General features: G+C 35.1%; 2 protein-coding genes and 1 long non-coding RNA gene across 3 annotated transcripts in view; 1 reads left to right on the top strand and 2 right to left on the bottom strand.

Annotated features, from left to right (window-relative positions):
• The window catches only part of LOC136803087 (superkiller complex protein 3-like), a 61,039-nt gene that overhangs the window by 16,750 nt on the left and 20,362 nt on the right, over positions 1-23,927 (top strand). The window contains exons 11-28 of the mRNA XM_067059836.1: positions 448-529; positions 954-1,034; positions 1,373-1,438; positions 1,673-1,719; positions 1,929-2,052; positions 2,304-2,383; positions 2,467-2,566; positions 3,272-3,324; positions 3,430-3,501; positions 3,744-3,779; positions 4,271-4,355; positions 5,187-5,218; positions 5,341-5,441; positions 5,918-6,020; positions 6,479-6,571; positions 7,215-7,392; positions 7,802-7,849; positions 8,479-8,593. Of these exons, the coding sequence (XP_066915937.1) occupies positions 448-529; positions 954-1,034; positions 1,373-1,438; positions 1,673-1,719; positions 1,929-2,052; positions 2,304-2,383; positions 2,467-2,566; positions 3,272-3,324; positions 3,430-3,501; positions 3,744-3,779; positions 4,271-4,355; positions 5,187-5,218; positions 5,341-5,441; positions 5,918-6,020; positions 6,479-6,571; positions 7,215-7,392; positions 7,802-7,849; positions 8,479-8,593 (1,496 nt within the window). The remainder of the gene's footprint in view (positions 1-447; positions 530-953; positions 1,035-1,372; positions 1,439-1,672; positions 1,720-1,928; positions 2,053-2,303; positions 2,384-2,466; positions 2,567-3,271; positions 3,325-3,429; positions 3,502-3,743; positions 3,780-4,270; positions 4,356-5,186; positions 5,219-5,340; positions 5,442-5,917; positions 6,021-6,478; positions 6,572-7,214; positions 7,393-7,801; positions 7,850-8,478; positions 8,594-23,927) is intronic.
• LOC136803118 (coadhesin-like) lies at positions 9,320-14,940 on the bottom strand. Its single transcript, XM_067059870.1, has 10 exons — positions 14,862-14,940; positions 14,404-14,574; positions 13,181-13,351; positions 12,369-12,539; positions 12,082-12,252; positions 11,025-11,195; positions 10,738-10,908; positions 10,451-10,621; positions 10,164-10,334; positions 9,320-9,615 (listed from the first exon to the last, which is right to left on the bottom strand). The coding sequence occupies exons 1-10, from the start codon at positions 14,938-14,940 to the stop codon at positions 9,320-9,322; spliced, it is 1,743 nt and encodes a 580-aa protein (XP_066915971.1).
• Positions 17,496-19,207, bottom strand: LOC136803086 (uncharacterized). Its single transcript, XR_010846092.1, has 3 exons — positions 19,071-19,207; positions 18,620-18,790; positions 17,496-17,601 (listed from the first exon to the last, which is right to left on the bottom strand). It is a non-coding gene; the product is annotated as an uncharacterized lncRNA (long non-coding RNA).

Below are 23,927 nucleotides of genomic sequence, written 5' to 3'. Positions count from 1 at the left end.
TCTTGAATATGAAAGAATATTTCAAGAGCATGAAATTTTGGTTTCTAAACGTTTTTTTTATAAGAAACAAACGACTAATTTTAATAGATCGTCACTATTTGTGTTCTGAATGATTGTTTAATGGTCACATCACGTAGATATCAATTATAAACGTGTTAAATGCATAATCCAGGTAGGTCCATCAAAGTATCACTTGTTACAAGATATTTCACTAATTGGTCATTTAAAGTGATAGAGATGATGCGTTCTTTAGAAAAAGTAATAAGATTCTTTTATTACATCTTAACGAACAACCAAATCAAATAAGAGCTTGTAAAAACTTCAGCTTGTCCCTTCTTTTCTTTCCCTTTTTTAGTTAACAGTTTGTGTCCATCCTCGGTCAAACCACCACGCTACTGTTCTTAAGGGTGGGACCATGCTATTATCTCTTTTTCATGACCATTTTAGTTTAATGGAGATCGAAATTCTGCTTGAGAAGAAGATAAACAGCGAAACAGAAGAAAACGAATTTACTGCACTTTTCCAACAGGTTCGGGTTTATATTATTTAGAAAAATATGTTTAAAATTGTGGTTTGAAATATATTTTTGAAATTTTTTGACATTGTCATTGATATTTTCGTGTTGAAATCAGTTAAGGTTTTGTTTTTAAATAAGAGTGATATCGTTTGCTTACTCATCAATTTTAATTCACAAGCTTTTTCACATTGGATTGACAAGGATGTGGAGAAAAAGTAAAAGAAAAACATTTTTTTGCTTTTATCAGCATAATATAACAATAGCAAGACACTGCTGATATGAAATATGTGTCTGATATGAAACAGAAACACTTACGTATAAATAAAACCGTTAACTTAAAATATTGTTTGATTTGAATTTTATGTTATGATTTGACCCAACTCATTAGTCAATATGAAACAATAAATTTGAAACCCTATTTTCCCTTTTTCTTTAGTTTACTGGTCCAGAAGTCAAGAAACTGATTTTGGAAATCAAATTCCTCATCAAAACTGGAAATCGGGATAAAGCAATATCTGTATGACATTTTTCATTTGAATTTTCAACTTCCTTTAATTCACAAAGTGAAAACCTGGTCGGGTACACCTAAAGTTATTTGTGAATGTGCTTAAATGATGCCCCTAAATTAAGCAGTTATGTATGGTTAGATTTTACGATTGTAAGCTCTAATATTGCATGTGCAAGCTTTTCTCTATGGCCAGACTTGATTCATCTAAAACTCCTACAGGACTAAAAATGATCATCACCTGAACAGGAAAATTTATCAATTATACTTGAAATTCTACTATGATACAACATTATCTCCTGGCTTGTATTTTCAAACAATGTTTTCAATTTATAAATTTTATCATTCAGAGTTTGGAGAATCTTGGAAAATTGCAACTTAACGAAGAGGAAAAATCCATAATGTTACAACTACAGGTACAATGCGAAATTTTATATGGTTTGATCAGCTAGGACTGGTTTGATCAGCTAGGACTGGTTTGATCAGCTAGGGCTGGTTTTATTAAATTCAAGTCAGCAATATCTTAGTTATTTATCAATGAAGATTAAGTGAAACTTATTTAACAGATTTGTTGGGTTTTTTAAACTATCCTTTGGGAAGGAAGCTTGGTTGGAAGCTCACTTGCTATTCAATCTTTTCTTATTTTTCAGGCTGAGATAAGCTTTCTCGAAGAGAAATTTTATGACGCCGAGATTAGGTAAGGAGCAAGAGGCTAGCTTAGCTGCTCAATCATCCTATCCTCTTGTACATCAAAAGTATTGCTAATCGATAATGATAACATTCTTCAGTTTACCATATGGGGGGGGAGGCAGAGGGATGATATCGATTCTGACTATTTAGATATCATGACTGATACAAGTTGGAAATTAAAAGTGAAGTTACCCACTTTTTCATGTCATTTTGTAGACTTCAAGAGGCATTAGCTTTGAAAGACAATTATTTGGATCGATTCTTATTGGCGAAAGTCTATTGGAAACTTGGCGAAGAAAAACAAGAATACCTTCCCAAGGCATACACCGAGTTCTTGAAGGTATTTTGAGTCTTTTTGTTTTTTTCATGTTTTGTCAAGGTTTTTCTACGTTGCGCGTGGTGGGGTTGGTTCTTTCAGCAGCAGTTAAGAGATCAAGGGACTATTTTATTGTATTAAATTTCTTTGGCGAATTATATCCATTTTTGTATTTGTTGACACGAAGCGTATTTGAAACATCTTTTTTTAACTGTTTTTAACACATTTACCGATTGACTGACTTTTACCAAGTTTTTTTTTATCTTCTTTTTTAGGCTGCAAAGTTAGATGCTTATTATGCACCTACTTTTTTTTACCTTGGTAAATACCAGAAAGAACTGATCAAGGATTTTGTGTAAGTAGAAAACAAATCTTAACCACTCAAAGGGATTGATTTTGCAAGAATTGCACCTCACCTTTCTTGTTCACTTTTTTTAGCAAAGCAGCTAAGTGTTTAGAGAAGTCTTTTTCGTTGAATGATAAAGATGAAGACGCAGCTAACATGTTAGCTGATCTGTACTTGCAACAGGACAACGAGGTATATTTCTTTCAAAAATTCATTTGGAATTATCCTGTAACCTTTATCTTTATCTCTCGTTTGTTACACTCATTTTCAGTATTGCTTCACCTAATCACTCTCCACTAATTAATAGCGTCAAAATTTTATTTAACTCCAATAACTTTTAACTTTACATAGTACCTTTTGACCTCATGGGGACAAAAGTTATTTTTGGTTAATTCAGAGTTTTGTGAGAAATAACTGAGCTTTTTATCTGAAGTCTTCAGGAAAAATTGCTTAGATAGAAACGCTGATTTTAACCCCTTGATAGGGGGGATGTCAATATTAAAAAACGGGTGTCTATTGTAGAAGTTACCAAGGTACTGTAGGGTTAAATTTAAATCTTATTAATTTTCTAGAGGTTTAAATTCGAGAGACAAAAACTAACCATTGTTTCTGGATTTATTTTCGTCAATCAGCACTTTTAAAAATTTCCCATGGCTTAATTTTCGCAAACGAGCAAATTTTGTTTAAAATAGGATATTTACAGTGTATTTTACTCTGAAAATCTGATTTCGAAAATTTCCAGAGTCTGCGATCTTGATTTAGCAAGTTTCACTTTCGCAAAAATGGCTGAAATTCGCGAAAACGTGAAATTAATCTCGCGAAAATTCATCTGATGAAAGTAATCAGTCCCATTTTTGCAAACGTCTATTACTACTTCTTGAATATTTTTCTTTTCAGGATAAAGCCATTGAAATTTATGTCAAAATTACGTCAGAAGCTAAAGTCGGGCAGTAAGTTTATCAATTTGACCAATGACTTTTTTCATCATAAACTTTTGCAAGCTGAGAACTTTAATATAAAAATGACTTTTACTTTTGTCTTCTTTTGTTTTATAGAGCGATTTGGGCTTGGATTCGCTTGGGACTCATCTATTTGAAAAGAAAACTTGGCGATGAAGCAATTGTATGGTAAGTTATCCTTCTTCATCAATACTGGGTGCCACAGACATGTTTGAAAATTTCTGTTTTGTTATTTTTACTTTTCTTAGTTTTGTCAGCTTCGATATTTAAAAATGTGAGTGAAATTTGGTTTATTAGTAAAAAAACCAAATCATTTTCGTCAAATTAGGTTTTGATTAGGTCATTGTTTTCTTTTTCTGAAAACAAATGATTAATTAACTTTCAATTAATTTTTTCACATTTTTTTTTAGTTTTCAAAATGGTTTAAGAGGCGACACTACTATCAGGTACACCAAACTAATACTTTTTCTTCTTGTTGGAAATATATGAATATGGAAACTGCGAACTGGCCTTGGCCGACAATCATAAATTCGTAACCTTTTGGATTCATAAAAATCTTTTCCCTACTAGTAATCAAAACTCATAGATTCAGCCAACCTTTATAAAGGCCCTAGACTAGAGGCAGTCTCTCCAAACCCCGGCTGAAATTTTTGTTAATGGTACTCAATAGCGGTTTAATTGTATCAAGAGTGCTTGATCTTCTTGTAGTGCACTGACCTTTCTATACCCTGGACCAAGGTCCAGCGTTGTAGTACCGTTTGACGTTTAGGCAAAAGTTTTACAGTGCAATGTTTCCTTTGTGGGTACCGTTTTCAAAGAAACTCCGATCAAAGATGATGGATAAAGCTTAGTGCAGGGTTGATAAAGTTCACTCTTTGCATGGAACATTCACCGAAATTTGTCAACTTTTAAATAACACGGTATTTTTCTCTTTCAGCCATCATTGGGAATGTTTGGGGGATGCTTATTTCGAGAAAGGGAGTTTTGTCTCAGCATTGAAAGCCTTCACCAAAGCAGTCGAGGTAATACAATTTATGGTTATTATGTAATAGTTATCACACATTACAGAGTACAATATAGGCAAGGAAAATATGGAAAACTCTGAACGAGAAAAATATATCCAATATAGTATGAGTGAAAGTGTGATAGCTGGTTTATCGTCAATTTGAAAAATATCAACAAACTTTCTCTTGTTTTGTTTTTTTCCTGTATTTTGGTGAAATCAACATCAAAACATTCAAAAATGATTCGAATGGAAAGATCAAAACACTTTTATTTGATAACCTTTTTGTGTTTGAGAGAAAACGAATAAATTTCGTTAAAATATACAATAGGAAAGTTCAAAATACGATCTCTCGCTTACCAGATCCCTCTTTTGAACGCGGTCTTGTATTTGTACGATACAATAAGCATTTATGTACGCGTTTTTAGCCAATCAGATTACTTATATGTTGATGATAAAGTGGTAATAGGATAACTGTTACGGGATAATTTTCTGTTTAGTCGAGGTAAGGTGTTTGATATTACAGAGACCGAGATTCTTTACCTTGTTTTTTTTTTCGGATAAAATAAGAGAGTAGAAGGGAGGATTTCATTTTTATTGGTGCCTTTACACTAAAAATATATTTCAAGTCAAGGAATTTGATCCTTTTCTTAATTCTAAGTTTCACGGGAGGGAGGGTTTGACTTAATGGCGTAATGAATGGGAATCCTTGCACTTCTTTAACACAAATTTTCCATCGACTTGTGCCCTTTGGTAAAACAGGGTCTTTGTGTTATAATAAGGTTGATCCATCTCTTGTGAGGCTTACCTGTTAGACCACTATCTATATTTTGTATTTTCTTTTTTCTAGTTGGACACTGACTCAGCCTACTGTAAATTCAAGTAAGTTCCTATTCAAAGAAGTTCACCTTTCATTTATATAATAAAAAGCATAGAAAAAATGTTTCCTTCTGTCGTTTGAAACGAAAGAAGGCTTTATTAACAATAATGTTTCTACGATACAGGATGGCGAAGATCAAACAGATGTTGAAGATGGATGTTGAGGCGATCGAAGATTACAAACAATTATTGAAACATCACCATGATTATGTCCCTGCTCTTCTCGGTTTGTCACTTACTTCCCATTTACGGTACCGGATGAAACAACGAAAAACTTCGGACAGCTTTTTGATATTGAGGTTGGACCAAAATGTCAATTTTACACTTTCCAAAGCGAAAAGCTCATATTAGGGAGCTAGTGGGTATAATTTAAGAAAGCACCTAGATCTCTGAATTTTAATCTAGGATATCTACCTATACTTTATACGAAATCACCCAAAGAAATGACCGGGTGTTTGCCTGTAATTTTTGAATTAAACAGTAAAACAAGTAGCTCGTCCGGGCTTTTTTTCGGTGCTTCCGTTGTAAAACATCACTTCTTGAATATCATGAATTTATGAAACGTTTGAAAAACTGACGCAAACAGAAAACAACATGTTGGACTAATTAAAGTTAAAACTTGACACACTTTAACGGGTACGGGGGATCTGTTTGTGTTTAATATATCTAGTATGTCAAGAAATACGATATCTGTATTTTCAGGACTTTCGGAGACATATTTGCACTTGGAGAAAGAGAAGTTGAAGATTGTGTTCGATGGGAAAGCTGTCGAATGTGCTCAGCAGGTGGTGGATTATGTCACCAGGTATTGTCAAAGACCATTCGTTAGAGTCGAATCTCCTATGTAGGATTGGAAGCGATTTCTGTATAAGTTGCGCGGCCCGCGTGGCTTTCATACAGAAGTTTGATCGGAAGTAACATTTATCGTCACAATTTGAAAAATGTAAAACCCGAATGTAAAGAAAGTGCTAGTTTCAATCTGTCATTCGAAATGTGAGATGTTAATTAATCGTTTTTTTCCTTGAAGATTTCTCTCTAGCCTATTGAGGTAGGCTAGCTCGGATAGGTGATATGGATTTTCGAACGTTATATCACAGTTTTTGGCGAATCAAATGACTTGAAATAGATCACGTGACGTTTGAAAGTCTATCTCACCTCACCTCACCTAGCCGGGCCAGCTCACTTCCATATGAACAGCCTCCTCCTCCCAACCTTTGATTTTAAGTCGTAAATGTTTCATGATATTTTTGTTCTCATTGACAGAGCTGTTGAGAAGCAACCGAACTTCAGTATTTTATGGAAGACGATTGCGGACGCTCTTGTCTTGCTTCACGTTGTTTGTGATGACAAGTGTCAGTAAGTTGCTGCCATGTTGATTTTTGTTAAGGTTATATTTATATATCTGCATTTTTCAAAGAATCTTGAAAGTTATAACGCTTGGAAATATCTTTTCAACGATTTCAAGTTTATTAATTTGAAACTGGTTGAGCGAGAAGCAAATTAATTAGAGAGTTATTAACCCTATTCATACTAGGCTTTTAAGGGCGGTTCAAAACCAGGGAGGGAGGCTTTATATCTAGTTGGTCTTTTTGGATGAAATTTGACACACAAGACCCTTGTCAAATTTTCTTTTAAATAGCTATTGTATTCTAACAAAGGCTTTAAAAAAAGTTCCTTGAGTCTAAAATCCTAATTATTCAATAAATTACGGTTTAAACGATATATTTGACATAAAATAAATTGTGTATTGGAAAAGTGTCAATTTTTGTGACACCTTACTGTCAGAAATATCATCATCCTCAAGGTGCGAAAATATTTAGGTGTCAAATTTTTTGTTAATTTGAAGCTAAATAAAAGATAGGAATTTACAGAAAGCTCCATGCCAAAAGCTCTATTATTTCAGAGCTATTAACAGAAACCGAACAGAAACAGCCCTCTATTCCATAGGCTGAATGAATACACTGGAATAATTCAGTTTTCTCTCTATCTCTCATTCCAGTTTATCCATCCCTGTATCTTTGCAAAAGATTGTTTCGTACACCGTCAAATCGAACGTCGCTCATAAATGTGACATTATGGAGATAGCATGCAGGTGTTATATGGTAGCCATCAAGATTAAGGAGAATATATCCTCTTATTGGCATGACTTGGCTGTTTGTACATACTTTCAGGCTATGGTCAGTGTTATATCTTACTTATCTCTCGAAATACTCCTTTTCGTTTCTTTGTGATACTGTAAGTGGGACAATTTTCGCGGGCGTTAGATGGGACATTCGCCAAATAAAATCCCCACCAAATTTTGATAAAAATTTCGTTAACCCCTTTTAGTATATTTCATAGTTATTTTGTGTATAAAGATGCTTCAAACCTCCTCATTCGCCAAATTAAATTGATCATTTTGCAAATTAAAACCCATCCCGAAATCAATCCACTTGAGTTATTTATCTTTCATTGTTTTTCCTTTAAGACACTTACACAGGGTGTACATACACATTCATAACGTATTGTTTAATACCGCTTTAATATTATGGCTTTTTAACCAATAAAGCATAATGTGTTTTTGAAATACCGATTTCATACTTTTAGGTCTTGAAAGGGCAAGAAGGGCAGAGCAAGATAATTCAAAGTATACAGGTACAAAACTTTATTTCCAACTTAAATACTTAAATACAACATTTTATAATATATTCAATAAACATCTCAAGAAATATAATTTAAATCGTAACAATACCGTAGCGGCGTGGTTGACTTTTAAGGGGACTGGTAATCAATTTACTGGGAAATGACGTCAAAATTCATTGTCAGTGAGAGTATTGGTGCAAAGGCTTCAGACAATTTGACGTCATTCGTATGCTCGAACGCTTAAAAGCTTGATAGTTGTATTATTTTAAAGTACCTTTGATATTTCGCTTTCACTTGAATAAATTTGCTTATGAAGCTGTTAACCTACATTCTCTCGAGCTACCTTATTACACGAATATTACTAGGCAAGTATTCAACGGCCTTGAAATTAACACGCCAAAAATTCAAGGACATCACGGCTGGTTTTAATTAAGGGGGTTTTTATTAACATGAAATTTTTCAATTCGTTTTAATAAAATGACAAGTTATATTCGTGTAATAAGGTATAATATAACTCATGGTTTCGCCACTCAAAATGAAATGGAAAGCCCATTGGAAGATTCCAGAACACTAAAATTCAACAACACCCTAAATTATGAACAACGGCAATTTCTACCAATGATCTGTTTTCATTTATTTAGATTATCAAGAAGGCGTTGGCTTTGGACTCGACCAATCATCAGTACTGGAACACCTTGGGTGTTGTTGCTGGCTCATCTGGTCCTTCTGAGAAAATTTGTGGACACTCTATCGATGGTATGTGATTTTGATTTTTTTTTACAGGCATCGTTTGTGAGCAACCACCTAGCGCAATTTCTGTCATCTTGCAATGAATTTCTAATCACAACATCGCGCCCCATGATTTTCTCTCAGCACGCCATTACGCCCAAAAATTTCTCTTATCAATTGCGCATCACGCTTTTTAAGATCATGTCAAAATAAGACCTGATCACGCCATAACGCAAACCAGGTCTGGTTTAACATCAATCTGTTAGCCTTATTGTAATCTGAAAGGGTTGAATCAAGCCCTAAAAAACTCCGTCTTTCTTACAAACAAGAAGGCCATAAAAGATTTATATTTCGCCTCTTAAAACTTATTTTGCTAAGAAATTGGTTGAAAATATTTTAAATTCCTGAGGTGGGATAGCGCTTACAAATGTCTGATTCTTGCGGGCTTTTGAAAGAACTCTAAAAAAATAAGGGAAATTTTAGAAAGGAGATCAAATTGTTTTGTGATTTTCAAATGTGGTTGATGATAGGCGTTAAAAAAATTTGAAATTGAATTTGGTTGTTTATGGCAACACTGACCGTCCTCTATTATAGGTTACTAAAAAGATAGTGCATAATTTTGCTCCATCTGTCATGGTTTGATTAAAAAGAGAAACTTTATCGATACATTAGATATCTGTGTTTAAGGGCCCCATGTTGCTTGGGATTGGGAAAGATGGAAAAGCTCTATCTAGTGTCTTAAGATATCTGTGTTTATGGCTCATAGCTGTTACAACCAAGTTTGCATTCGTCGACTGTAGGTCCGTCTTTTGGCTCACATCCGTTGCGTTTACATGGCTTACAAAGATCGAAAATCAAGCCAGATATCGTGTGAGAACGGCATATAGTTTTGCCACATCGATGTGAGCAGCTCCGAGCAGAAGTTCCGAGATCTCGAAGTTTACAAGCGTTCGAACACGAAAAGCGTTCATTGCAGCTTTCTGATTCATGGATGTCTGACGCGCAAGCTTCTCTTTTGCATACCTCAGTGCATAACTCGTAAGGTGTAACTATGAAGATGAAAAGTTTAAACAAATGTATTTTCTTAACCTTAATCGAGCTATAGAATAATGTATATATCTACACTTATATAACTATTCAAGTTGTTGTGGATTGATTACCCGCGCAACCGTTTAACAAAATTTGAGCAGGGGTGGTTTTCAAATCCCCTGCCTTTCGGGTTAATAAATCGTCGCACTCATTTTTCCCGCGTTTATTACGTGATAAGGTAGAAAAGATCTTTCTCTCTGCCCCTCCCCTGTGAATCTGCCTGTCACAAGGCGAAGTCTGAAGTCTTCGAAAGGGATCTTACCTCTGAAAAACTATATCATGTACTGATGTTGCTTTCAATCCAGTGCGTAGGTTTGACTTTTAGTTTAAAGGAGGTCCAATTTAAATTTGAACGGTTTTTTCTAAAAGAAGGCCTTGTTCTAACGCTTAGCTCCAATGTGCTGTATTCACCCAAGTTGTTGAATGCAGAACTCAATAGTTGAGTCATACCTTTCTGTATAAAAAAAAAGATCTGGCATTATTGAACGTTAGCCTTCTCAATATATACCTGGGCAAGGATCTTCATGGCAAGATTGAATTTCTTTATTATCTCCATTACAATTATTTCCACCGTGTGCAGGGGTAGGATTGTCACAAAATCTTTGTCTTGTTTGACTTCCCTTTCCACAAGTCACACTGCAAGAACTCCAAGCTTCCCATTGACTCCATGAACCATTTACTAAGGCAGAACAAAATGCAGAAGTAAAATCTTTTTTCTCACAATACCGCCTCTTAAAAGAGATTAAACCAAAGTAGTTAGAATATTTAGTAAATGTTAAACTTGTATTTTCATACCTGGACAAGGGTCTTCGTAGCAAGATAGAATTTCATCACTATCTCCGGTACAATTATTTCCACCGTGTGCAGGGGTAGGATTGTCGCAAAATCTTTGTCTTCTTTGACTTCCCTCTCCACATGTCACACTGCAAGAACCCCAAGCTTCCCATTGACTCCATGAACCATTTACTAAGGCAGAATAAAATGCAGAAGTAAAATCTTTTTTCTCACATTACCGCCTCTTAAAAGAGATTAAACCAAAGAAGTTAGAATATTTAGAAAAAGTTAAACTTGTATTTTCATACCTGGACAAGGGTCTTCGTAGCAAGATAGAATTTCATCACTATCTCCGGAACAATTATTTCCACCGTGTGCAGGGGTAGGATCATCACAAAATCTTTGTCTTGTTTGACTTCCCTTTCCACATGTCACACTGCAAGAACTCCAAGCTTCCCATCGACTCCATGACCCATTTACTAAGGCAGAATGAAATGCAGAAGTAAAATCTTTTTTCTCACATTACCGCCCCTTAAAAGAGATTGAACCAAAGAAGTTAGAATATTTAGTAAATGTTAAACTTGTATTTTCATACCTGGACAAGGGTCTTCATAGCAAGATAGAATTTCATCACTATCTCCGGTACAATTATTTCCACCGTGTGCAGGGGTAGGATTATCACAAAACCTTTGTCTTGTTTGACTTCCCTCTCCACATGTCACACTGCAAGAACTCCAAGCTTCCCATCGACTCCATGAACCATTGACTAAGATAGAACAAAATGTTACTGAGGAAGGGCTAAGCTATTTTGTCGCTTTCACCTCTTAAGGGCTCTGACCATAGTCCAAAAATTGATTTTGGTATTCGAACATAAAAGTTATATTTCAGGTTTCGTAACACTTTTAACAAAGAATTGCCTTTATAAATTGCTTTTTAATCGAATCCCTTAAGAGTAATTAAGAATTTAATTGCAAAAATGACGTTATGAACTTTAAAAAGATGTTAATAATATGTTGCATCACCCTCTTTTGCAAAAAGTGCTTAGTTTTAATGGGTAATAAACTTTTTTGTTTCAAAACTTCTTTACACTGTCCGCAAAGAATTGAACTATTTTAAATTTTGCATAAAATTTTTCTAAAAAGATGTGCCAAAAGTTATGACTGTTTTTTTAAGCAAAATCTACATGAAAAGTTGATGAAAAACCACTATTTTGAAGATTTCGAGACAAATAAGCATTTACAAAAATTTTCCGCAAAAATTTTTATTGTTCGATAACATCTACTGCGAAAAAATTTTCTAAATGTTTTTTCTTCGCGGAAACTAAGCTCTTCAAAGTTGAAATACTCTTCCTCGCAAAAGTCTTCATTTTCTTCTTCATCAAATTTTTTCAATGCAATTTTTTCAATGCAATTTTTTCAATGCAATTTTTGAATTTTCAGATTCAGGAATAGTTTGTCGAACGAAAAATGTATAACATGTCATAGTTTTGTTGGTTACATCAGTCAGAAAACACATTTTAAACACGGCAATTATGAAAAATTCACTATGGTCAGAGCCCTTAACGGAGGATTGATCTAAGAATTGCAGTTGTTTTAAAAGATTACTGTTGTTCAACTTTTTCCGAATGAATTTGAAAAAAATATATTTTATACCTGGACAAGGGTCTTCTCTGCAAGATTTCATTTCTTCACTATTTCCATTACAATTATTTCCACCGTGTGCAGGGGTAGGATTATCACAAAATCTTTGTCTTGTTTGATTTCCCTCTCCACATGTCACACTGCAAGAACTCCAAGCTTCCCATTGATTCCATGACCCATTTACTAAGGCAGAATAAAATGCAGAAGTAAAATCTTTTTCCTCACATTACCGCCGCTTAAAAGAGATTCAACCAAAGAAGTTAGAATATTTAGTAAATGTTAAACTTGTATTTTCATACCTGGACAAGGGTCTTCATAGCAAGATAGAATTTCATCACTATCTCCGGTACAATTATTTCCACCGTGTGCAGGGGTAGGATTATCACAAAATCTTTGTCTTGTTTGACTTCCCTCTCCACAAGTCACATTGCAAGAACTCCAAGCTGCCCAATCACTCCATAACCCATTTACTAAGGCAGAATAAAATTTGTTAACGTAGGGTCAAGCTCTTTTTTATTGACACCACATCTTAAAGTGGTTCAAGACAAGAGAAAGGGGTGTGCCTAGTCTTAATTATTTTTATGTCTTTGTTAACCTTTTTCAAATGATGAATGTTGAATAAATGCTCCAAGCTTCCCATTCATTCCATGACCCATTTACTAAGACAAAACAAAACTTTAGAAACGCAGAAGCAAGTCTACTAATTACACTTTGAAGAGTTTCAACCAAGGGAGTTAGAATATCTAGTCATTTTCGACAGGTTTCTCTTCTGTCCATCTTTTCAAATTTCTGTAAACAAACTACGGAACATTTACGGAAATTTCATCCCATTGCTGTAGAGGTACGGGTAAACTTTGACCTTTCAGACAATAACAGCAGATTTAACTAAGCTAATGATTATAACTGGTAATCAGAAGGTCTTAGTATAGATAGTGGAGAAAACTTCATCTCCATTACCCGATGATGGGAGAAGAATCTCTCGAAATGTAGCCAATATGGATATCACTTAGTCGATAAACTCAAAGTTTTTTAGATTTGCTGAGCTATGATATACGTGAAATACACTCCATTACAGAGTTAGATTGCAAATGTGGAAAGTGTATTTTTATACCTGGACAAGGGTCTTCATTGCAAGATTGAATCTCATCACTATTTCCATTACAATTATTTCCACCGTGTGCAGGGGTAGGATTATCACAAAATCTTTGTCTTGTTTGATTTCCCTGTCCACAAGTCACACTGCAAGAACTCCAAGCTTCCCATTGACTCCATAACCCATTGACTAAGGCAGAATAAAATGTTACTAAGGAACTAAGTTATTTTGTTGCTTTCACCTCTTAATGGAGGTTTGATCTAAGAATTGCAGTTGTTTTAATATGGAGTCAGATAGCTTACAAAATTCAAACACTTATTTCGATGGTCGCTTTTACATTTCGATGGTCAGTTTTGCTTGTCGATGGTCTAATTCTAATAAGTCAATGGTCGATAAATAGGATCGGTCGAAGGGGAAGTCAATGATCGAAAAAAGGAAAAAAAGAGTCATTGATCGAAAAAAAGCAATGCGGTCGATAGTAAAGTCAATGGCTGAACAAATTTTATTGAGGTTAGAAAAAGATCTGTGGCATCTATCGACCGATCGACATGACCGCTCGACATGCCCGCGCGGATATACCGCACGGTCAGGTCGTTCGCGCCTGTCTTTGACCCGCGGTCTGAGTTTCGGTAGTTGGAGTTTCTGGTCTGCAAAATTTGTTGAAGAAATGTTTTTTAGAAAAAGTTCTCTCCTCCAACAAAATGCACAAGGATGGATCCACAAACCACAACATGTGAGCAAGATATCAAAAACCAAGACCCGATTTAATTACCGAATATCGCCTTGTGTATAATTCATTGACTTTGATAGAAAAAATTCGCGCACCCAATTCCGCCTGTCGCGCGTCTAACCCGCGCGGACATGTCGCGCGGACATGTCGCGCGGGCATGTTGCGCGGGCATGTCGCGCGGGCAAGTCAAGCGGGCAGGTCGATCGATCGGTGACTACCTCGACCATTGAGTTCTTTTCCGACAGCATTGTTTTTTTTCGATCAATGACTTTTTTCCTTTTTTCGATCATTGACTTCCCCTTCGACCGATCCTATTTATCGACCATTGACTTATAGAATTTGACCATCGACAAAGTAAGAGTGACCATCGATAAACAAAACTGACCATCGAAAAGTAAAAGCGACCATCGAAATAAGTGTTTGAATTTTGTAAGCTATCTGACTCCATATTTTAAAAGATTATTGTTTTTCAACTTTTTCCGAATCAATTTGAAAAAAATACATTTCATACCTGGACAAGGACCTTTATCGCATATTTTGATTTCTTCACTATCTCCATTACAATTATTTCCACCGTGTGCAGGGGTAGGATTATCACAAACTCTTTGTCTTGTTTGATTTCCCTGTCCACAAGTCACACTGCAAGAACTCCAAGCTCCCCACTGACTCCATGACCCATTTACTAAGGCAGAATAATAATGTTACTAAGGAAGGGCTAAATTCACAAATCACCACTACCTCGTAAAGGTGGTTTGATCCAAGAGGTTGCGTGTTTTTTGGGTGATCCTTTTACTAAGAGAAAACTCCTTATACCGAGCAAAATGTTTTTCATTTCAAGATTGAATTCAAGAAGCCTTACCTATAAGAGGAACATTTTAAAATCAAATACTTAAAAAGAAGTGCGCACCTGGTAAAGGCTTGCAGTATTTGTCTTTCAAAACACCATCTTGTTTGCAAAAACATTTGTACCCATCTTGTGTTTGACAGTTTTCTTCGCATCTTTCTGTTCTCTCTTTGTGACATCTCCCTTCTGAGCATGCGTGGCCATGCTGTAAAAAAATGTGGATATTTCAACTAAACATTTTGGGACATCTCCCTTCGGAGCATGCGTGGCCGTGCTATAAAAATGATGCAAACTTTATATAGCAAAACTTAGAAGTCAAATACAGTAGAATATACCTCTCCATTCAAAGTTAAATCTCTTATCTTAAAAACAATCTATCCTTTATACCCAAGAAACAAAAGCATTATCTTAAAACCCTTACCAAAAGATCGTCATTTCGATCATCAGTTGTCATGTAATAAACGGAGTTCGATGTTTCCAAATCCGATTCGTCAAACTTTCGGTCATACAAAATACACTTTTTAAGATCTTTCACTTTATAAATCGCTGACTCACAGCTCGGATTTTCGATACATAAAGTTGAGCATCGTTCTTTGTGCTGCACATTTTTAATATTTTTCAAACGGCCGTTTGTGATAAATTGCTTTTTAACACGAAGTTTTTTGACGATGAATGTGGCGCTGAATTTATTGCACTCGGGTAGTCTTGTAATATGTGATGAGACAATTCGGAACACTGCAACAAAAACCAATAACTTTCGAATGCCAATCATTTTAAAGACTCTCTGCGCGGGTTGTTTTAATTAAGTCTTATGTGTCTTCACTCGACCGGTGCCATTTGAGAAATGTTGGCAATCGTATTTTGATGGCTATTTTTAAAGATGGCTGAACGAAAGAGTTGAACCAATTTGTTGATTCACCAATCATCTTCCGGGTATATTAGGTATTTTTTTTTTGTTATTTATAATTCGACCGTAAATTGGTTCTGTGAGTTGCGGAAAATTGACCGGAATTTATGATGGGTTTGTTTTCATCCGCCCGAATATTGGATACGGAAAAAAAAGAAAAACTTGTTGTTAGAGTTGTTTAATTCATTTAACCCACCAGTGCACGCTGTTCATCGAAATTGAAACTCGCCATCAAACTGAGAAGATACAGGAAACTCCATAAGAATCAAGTATAGTTGAATTTTTAGTTCTTTGACTTGAGAATTCTCGTTCTTCTTCTTCTTCTTCCATTTGAAAACAGGAAAATAAACATAACATTAACCTAAACATTATACCAACACTAAGCACAGCAAATCCCTGTGATTTTCCGGTGAATGAAGACATGGTAAAAACAACAATTTTCAGTTCACATCAAAATTTAGATTACCATACCAGGCGACTAATTCAGTCATAGAAGAAAATCGTAATATCAATTTCTTCCCTTAAGGTAATTAATGGAAGGTAGAAGGGACAAAGTGATATTATCCCATAAAGTATTCGCTGTTCGAATTGTCTTTAACAATACTCTTGATTAACCTTTACTACCTCCCCTGATATCGCCATTAAAGATCGGAAAGTAAGCTGTAGAAAATATACAGTAAACAATCAAACGATACATTGAAAGGACTCAATATTTTATTACACGTGTAATTTTTTATAAATAACAACACAAAATTGATGTCTGGAAAAAATACGTAAAATCATTTTCAACTTATTTGATACAATAAATATTAGAATACTCTGACATTGCTTAAATGGCAAAGATGGAATTGATAGCCACGAACAATTGGGTCACTTGTATCACGATCGCATAGAAGTATACAGCTGTCTTTACTTTCACCAAGTTCCCGAATTTTACAGGCGTGTGAGCAAGAAACCTATTATAGCCTATAACCTATATTATAACCTTCCTTTTGATGGATGTCCTTAAATATCAAATTGCCTTTTCTATACATTCTCTCAATTTTTCTATCGCTTTGTAACTTTCAGTATACCTGTACCAAGAAAGCCAAAGTCTTGAAAGCCAAAGTCTTTTTTTACCACATCCTTGTTAATTCGACATTGAATTTCAATGACTTTACATAGCGAAAGCTATATCAAGTTAATCATTGAAATCTATTCGATTCCTGGTTAAAAACGGGCATTTTTGTGTCGAGCTGTCACCCTTTACCTGGACATGGTGGTTTGGTACAATCGAGTCGATGATTTATCATTCCAGCACAGTTTCTTCCACCGTTTGATGGAAGCGGGTTATTACAATGTCTTGTTCTTGTCCTTTTACTATTTCCACATGTCGCACTGCAGCTACCAAAAATTGTCCATGTGCCCAATTGTCCGTTCACTAAAATGATTAATTTAGTTTAGTTGACAATCGACTCTCACTTATTCGATTTTTAAGGGGTAGAAAATCTTCTTCGAAAAAATCGAATGGCAAGGAATACACTTTCCTGCTGAACAGAGAAATTTTTTAAGTCCGAATCTTAGAAAAAATTGGAATTAGAGAAAGATAACTGTATCAAACGTCATTGAATTGAATTTAATCAACTGATTTTTTCATTGTGTTAGTTTAGAATTTAGAGCAATATTTAAATTGTCAGGTTGTGGAAATTTGTATTAAAAGAAAAATTTCAAAATTTGTATTAATAAAAGAAAAATTTCAATTCGTGCTTTTGATTTTTGAGTTTGGGACAGATCCTTTAAAGTCTCACCTGGGCAAGGATTTTCAATGCATATTTGGATTTCTTCATTATCTCCATTACAATTGATTCCACCGTGTGCAGGGGTAGGATTATCACAAAATCTTTGTCTTGTTTGACTTCCCTCTCCACAAGTCGCACTGCAAGAACTCCAAGCTTCCCATTGACTCCACTTTCCGTTGACTAAACAAAAAAAACGTATTTTTATTTCTAAAATGATCAATCAAAAACGTTGAAATAAACACGTTGGTTTCATTCGAGCAAAACCTTCATTCAAACCAAAGAAAATTAACTCGACAATTCTTGGTTTGTGGTTTTACCCTGGAAAATTGGAAATTAGGTATAATAGTCTATGGAGGTTTGATCCAATAAAGAGCAAAAGGTTTTTCCTTTTAATGCTTTTCGTGCCATTGCTGGAAATTGTTTCAAACTTGAATGACTGAGGTGGACCTGGAGATTGCGAGTTTGAAGTTCGGACCATTTAAATATTCACAGGAAAAAATCGTTAAATTACACTTGTATGAAAATTGATTTCCCACAGTGGGATTCGGTTCGTTTTTTCACACGGGTGGGAAAAGGTAAAGGAAACCCTTGATGTCTACACCATCCATATTGAATTGAGTATAAGACTAAAACACCTCAAATTTAAGAAGAATTAAGTCCGATTGGTATTGCAAATTGAGCGTTTAATTAATTCGACAAGAGACAAACACATTGGGTGTTAATTACCTTTTCCCATCCTAGTGAAAAACGAACCGAATCCCAATGTGGGAGATCAGTTTTCACACGAGTGTGATTTTTCCTGTGATTTCTGTTCATAGGAAAAGGGCCCGGTAATTAATACTATCCCTATTTCTGTTCATAGGAAAAGGGCCCGGTAATTAATACTATCCCTATTTCTGTTCATAGGAAAAGGGCCCGGTAATTAATACTATCCCTATTTCTGTTCATAGGAAAAGGGCCCGGTAATTAATACTATCTCTATTTCTGTTCATAGGAAAAGGGCCCGGTAATTAATACTATCCCTATTTCTGTTCATAGGAAAAGGGCCCAGTAATTAATACTATCCCTATTTCTGTTCATAGGAAAAGGGCCCGGTAATTAATACTATCCCTATTTCTGTTCATAGGAAAAGGGCCCGGTAATTAATACTATCCCTATATTATTTCCTTCATGAAATGTTAAGTCTTTTGTAGCATACCTGGACAAGGGTCTTCATCGCATATTTGGATTTCTTCATTATTGCCATTACAATTATTTCAACCGTGTGCAGGAGTAGGATTATCACAAAATCTTTGTCTTGTTTGACTTCCCTTTCCGCATGTCACACTGCAAGAACTCCAAGCTTCCCATTGACTCCATGAACCATTTACTAAGGCAGAATGAAACAACTTTAATGTTGGAAATTCAATGACAAGGACAAGATGAAAATTTTAAGTAGCCTTAAAAGTAGTTTTAGTCTCAGGGTTCGCGCCATGAATTTTAAAGTGAGGGAGCCAAAAATTGTAGAATCTTAGGAGGCGCGACCATGATGTGTTTGCTTTGCAAAAAAATGCTTGCAAGGAATTTGGATTTGAATTTCTTTAAGTCATTTTTAAACCATTCTTTTGAACTGGGCCAAAATTTATGGAAACATTCGTTGCCAAATATACCTGGTAAAGGCTTGCAGTATTTGTCTTTCAAAACACCATCTTGTTTGCAAAAACATTTGTACCCATCTTGTGTTTGACAATTTTCTTCGCATCTTTCTGTTCTCTCTTTGTGACATCTCCCTTCTGAGCATGCGTGTCCGTGCTGTAAAAAACAGGGATATTTGAACTAAACGTTGTGAAATCTCCCTTCTGAGCATGCGTGACCGTGCTGTAAAAAAAACAGGGATATTTAAACTAAACTTTTTGACATCTCCCTTCTGAGCATGCGTGACCGTGCTTAAAAAAAACAGGGATATTTCAACTTAACGTTGTGACATCTCCCTTCTGAGCATGCGTGACCATGCTGTAAAAAAAACAGGGATATTTAAACTAAACTTTTTGACATCTCCCTTCTGAGCATGCGTGACCGTGCTTTAAAAAAACAGGGATATTTCAACTAAACTTGTGACATCTCCCTTCTAAGCATGCCCTATCTGTCGCTGGGAAGTCCTTCCTGCTTTTGGATGGCGGGAAGGCGACTTTACTTGAAACTGAAAGTTGATGTAGTTGGTCTTCGCTGCCGCAGCTGTTCTTTAATAGGGTCAGCAATAAGACAATCAATTGACCAAATGCCTAAATCTTCCCTAATGGCTGAAGTTATTCAAGTCAGTTAAACTCTAAAAACCTCTAAAAATATCTTTTCAGATTCTGGAAATTCAGTTTTTCGAGAAAATCAACTCCAACTTACCAAAAAATCGTCATTTCGATCATCAGTTGTCATGTAATAAACGGAGTTCAATTTTTCCAAATCCGATTCGTCAAACTTTCGGTCATACAAAATACACTTTTTAAGATCTTTCACTTTATAAATTGCTGACTCACAGCTTGGATTTTCGATACATAGAGTTGAGCATCGTTCTTTGTGCTGCACATTTTTAATATTTTTCAACCTGCCGTTTTTGATAAATTGCTCTTTAACGCGGAGCTTTTTGACGATTAATGTGGCGCCAAATTTATTGCATTGTGGAAGCCTTGTAATGTTTGAAAAGACCAAACAAATGAAGTCTACTGATAACAGCAAAGCTTTGTTCAAATTCTTCATTTTATCAACAAAAATTGCTTGCCCTTCATCTAATATTGAGCCATAGCCCCCTGATGCCTTTTCAATGGTATCTAATTTATTGTTTAAATGATTATAAAATTCAATCTTCTAGAAAGCTCTATTAAATATTTTCAACACCAAATATTCAACATCGTGTTTTCATTAAAAACTATCTTTGTCAAAATGGGAACTGTAAAACGTTGTCTATATCGTTTGTAACAGCCTGAAAAATCAGTTCGATTAATGGGAACTGTAAAACGTTGTATATATCGTTTGTAACAGCCTGAAAAGTCAGTTCGATTAACTTGATTTAGTTTATTCAAACAAATTCAAAGCAACATTCGAAAATATTGAATCATTGTCTAAGCTTTCAATGTTGGTAATTTGATAGTTCTGTCACATTTGCCCAAACATTAATTCTAACTAGCCGTTGAGATCTCATTTCCACAATTCAATTGGGTTCCCATGGTAACGAAGTTAAAACGAAAAATGTCACGCTGCTTTAAAGTATTAACAAAAAATTGTAAATAAACCGTATGCAGCGGGATACAAAATCAAAACAAATGTCACATGTCAAAATAAAAAATCCAAACAAATATGACTGATTTTGATTGTTTCAATTGTTTTACAAGTTTGTTTTGGACACGTGATTTTAATTGTTCTCTTGAATGACACATGGTTCGAGCAATATTTACATTTTACTACTTTTATGTCCCTCTGCTTAAGATTATTTTCTATACAAAAGGACGACATTTCGGCTGAGATAAAATCTATGCTTCACAGCAGCGAGGAAAAATTTTGAAAAACAGGGTGTTTTTTTAGTAAAAGAAAATGGAGGGACCTGGAAAGTTAATTAATTTTGTCCTCATACCCTTATACCGGTGTAAAAATTTTTCTTTTGGTCAGAAGTCTTGTTCATGGTTTCAGGGAAAACTAGTACCCCTTTTTTGAGCTTTAATAATGGGGAAACTACAAGTCCTCATAAAAATCATATTACAAACATTTTTTTTGGTTTACCTTTTTTGAGTATGATAAAAAAATCATAAAACGAGTTTAAAACACACAAGTTTTGTTTGTTCAAATTTAGAATAAATTTAAAACCCTCTTTGACGACACTTTTTTTATCCTGTAAATCTAAACATTTTTCCCTGAAAATACTGTCTATATTTATGTTTATGTTTCTTTTCTTTTCTTTTCTTTAAAGTTGGTGTAAATTAGTACAATGTGTACTAACTTAGCTCGAGGCTAATCAATATCAACTAGTTAAGTAGTAATTATTATCAGACCCAATTCTCACAGACCCACTGGGACCCCTTCTCACTGGAAAAATTGGCCAAAATATCGTCCCGGTGGAAAATTATCCTCCAATTTTTGTCCCCACTGAAAATAATCAAATAAACCAATCCTTACTGCAAAATATTATGCTATTTTTCCATCCTCGCTGGATACTCTGAGTTGAAAACAAAAGAATTGAAGTCCCCAGCCACAAAAAGTATCAGAATATCAATCTCCATCAAGTTTCAGTCGGTTATCTTATCCCCACTTGCTGAAAAAACCGTACCGTAGGGACCTTTAGCATCTAGGGCTGCGAATTGAAATAGGATATGAAGTAAATCTTAAAATCAAGTGACAAAGTTTACCCGATTTATCTAGATTTAATATCACATGGACAAAATTGAAATGTAGTGAAGCTTATGTAAACAACGACGTTATAATTCTCGAGGGATTCGTATCATTTAAAACTATTGTACTCTTCCTTTACCGTCTTCGTCCCAGAGACCACGTCAAAAAATAGTTTTAAAGTCGTCATCAGATTTGAAAACGTCCATTAATTACCCTATTCAAATTCACTATTCTCATGAGAAAATTGATATAAAAAGAATAAAATCTAGCTGCAATCAAGATATTAATCCCTAAGGGCCTTCTTTTTGTTCAATCCTCAGTGCCGTAGCAACTGGGGGGCTATGCCCCCCCCCCCCAATAATTTTTTCAAAAATGGTTATTTTGCAAAATGCAAAGTTTTTCTTGTTTTTTCTTGAAAGCATTTTGTTTTGAGTGCATTTTCAAGCAATCTAGAGCTTAAATTTTCAAAATTTCCCCCCTCGGGCCAAACCATCGTTGGCCCTCGCGGTCTCTCTAAACTTCAGCCCCCCCCCAATAAGAAAATGCTTCCTACGACACTGATCCTGCCATACTTTATCAAAGCTTCCGTCGTAGATGCTAAAGGTCTCTCGTGCCTGTGGGAAGGGGTGTCTATGTGACTTTGAAAATTTAGTAAACTTTGAAAACCTTTATGATGAAATTTATGTCCATTGAATTTTATGAAACTCATTAAAAACAATATAAAGATGTCCAATATGACATGCCATCCCATAAAGATTTTTACCTCTCATCTTGAAGACATCAATTTTTGAAAGTCAATCGACTTTTGACCAAATTTTAGATACCCCCGGGTTTCTCGTCAAAAATCAAAGAGATCAACCTTTTTGTATTATTTTACGTTTGATATTTCGACACTACTATTTAAGTGAGGTTTAACAGAGCATGAGGAGTATAGCCTGTGCACCTTCATGTGGATTATGTGGGTTTTTTTTACAAAACACTCGATTTTCATTGTTTTTGATAATGGAGAGAAATTGACGGATCATAAATGTAAAATATTGTTAAAAAATACTTTAAGAATTGTTAAAAAACTCCAATCAATCAGATGCTGGGTTGACTACATTGGAAACACTCTTCTTAAGATACATGAGATCACAGAAGATCTCTTCTCTAATTAATAATGTTAATTAGGCGAGACCAATTTGATTAGTTGTTTTACGGGCCCGACCGACCCTGAAATTCCAAAAATTGAAATAAAAGTAAAATTGATTTTGGCAGTACATTTTTATTGGTCGCCTCACGCAAGTGAAGGAGACCTTTAAATTCGGTGTTTCTCAATAATAAGACTTTTTTGTGAAAGTTTGGTCGCCCCTAATATCCCTAATGTCAGTTTAAAAAAATGATAACTTTCTGAAAACCTTTAAGATTTTAGAGATGACAAAAATAATATTATAAAAGCACGTTGCTTTTGATTTTTGCACATTCGCAAATCACGTGTTACACTGTTAAGCTTTTCGTCTTTTACTTTTTTCAAACTTTTAAGCTCTTTAAAAAGCTATTCCATTTAGGCGACCTTCCAGCGCAGCTGGTTTATTTTCATTGCTTTACAGATTGACAAATTTTTCAAAATTTTTGTAGTTTTTTCAAGGTCTCGAGAATTTTGTGTCCAATTTTTGAATTTGAGATTTTTGTGTCTTTTTATTTTCTATTTCGCACTTTTGTCAAGAGGAAATAGTTTTTGCTGCCTTTTTAGGAGATTTTATAGGTAAAATTCTACTTTTATTTTTATTTTTTCACCGACCGACCGACCCTCTTTTTTGGGTAGCTTGACCCGTAAAACAACAAATTAAATTGGCCTCGCCTTAAGATATTTTTAAGACCATGCCATCTAGGATCATCACCTCAGGGTCAGCAAAGGAGTGGTCGCGATGGAAATGTTCTGCCAACTCTGAATTTTTCGGTCTCTTTCCAATGTCGTAGCGGTGCTTTGAAAAACGCGTTGTCCTAGAAAGTGACTTTTCATCCTCCGCAGAAAGAGAGCGAGCCGAAGATAAATGGATGTGCAGACTCCAAACTCTGGCTCCATCAGGTCTCAACAAAGACTGCCACGGATACGCTGAATTGAAAGTTTATGCTCGCGAAAAATATTTTTCCGTTAAATTCGCGAAAGTAAA

This window comes from Clytia hemisphaerica, unplaced genomic scaffold (assembly GCF_902728285.1).
Source record: "Clytia hemisphaerica strain Z4C2 unplaced genomic scaffold, Clytia hemisphaerica genome assembly, whole genome shotgun sequence".
Taxonomy (NCBI): Eukaryota; Metazoa; Cnidaria; class Hydrozoa; order Leptothecata; family Clytiidae; genus Clytia; species Clytia hemisphaerica.
This window is presented reverse-complemented; position numbering and strand designations above follow the sequence as displayed.

Coding starts and splice junctions, on each gene's coding strand:
- LOC136803118 (XM_067059870.1), bottom strand. CDS start 14,940: ATGGCCACGCATGCTCAGAAGGGAGATGTCACAAAGAGAGAACAGAAA. Junction 10,909..11,024: donor CTATGAAGACCCTTGTCCAG/GTATGAAAATAC, acceptor ATTCTGCCTTAG/TAAATGGGTCATGGAGTCGA. Junction 10,335..10,450: donor CTACGAAGACCCTTGTCCAG/GTATGAAAATAC, acceptor GTTCTGCCTTAG/TAAATGGTTCATGGAGTCAA.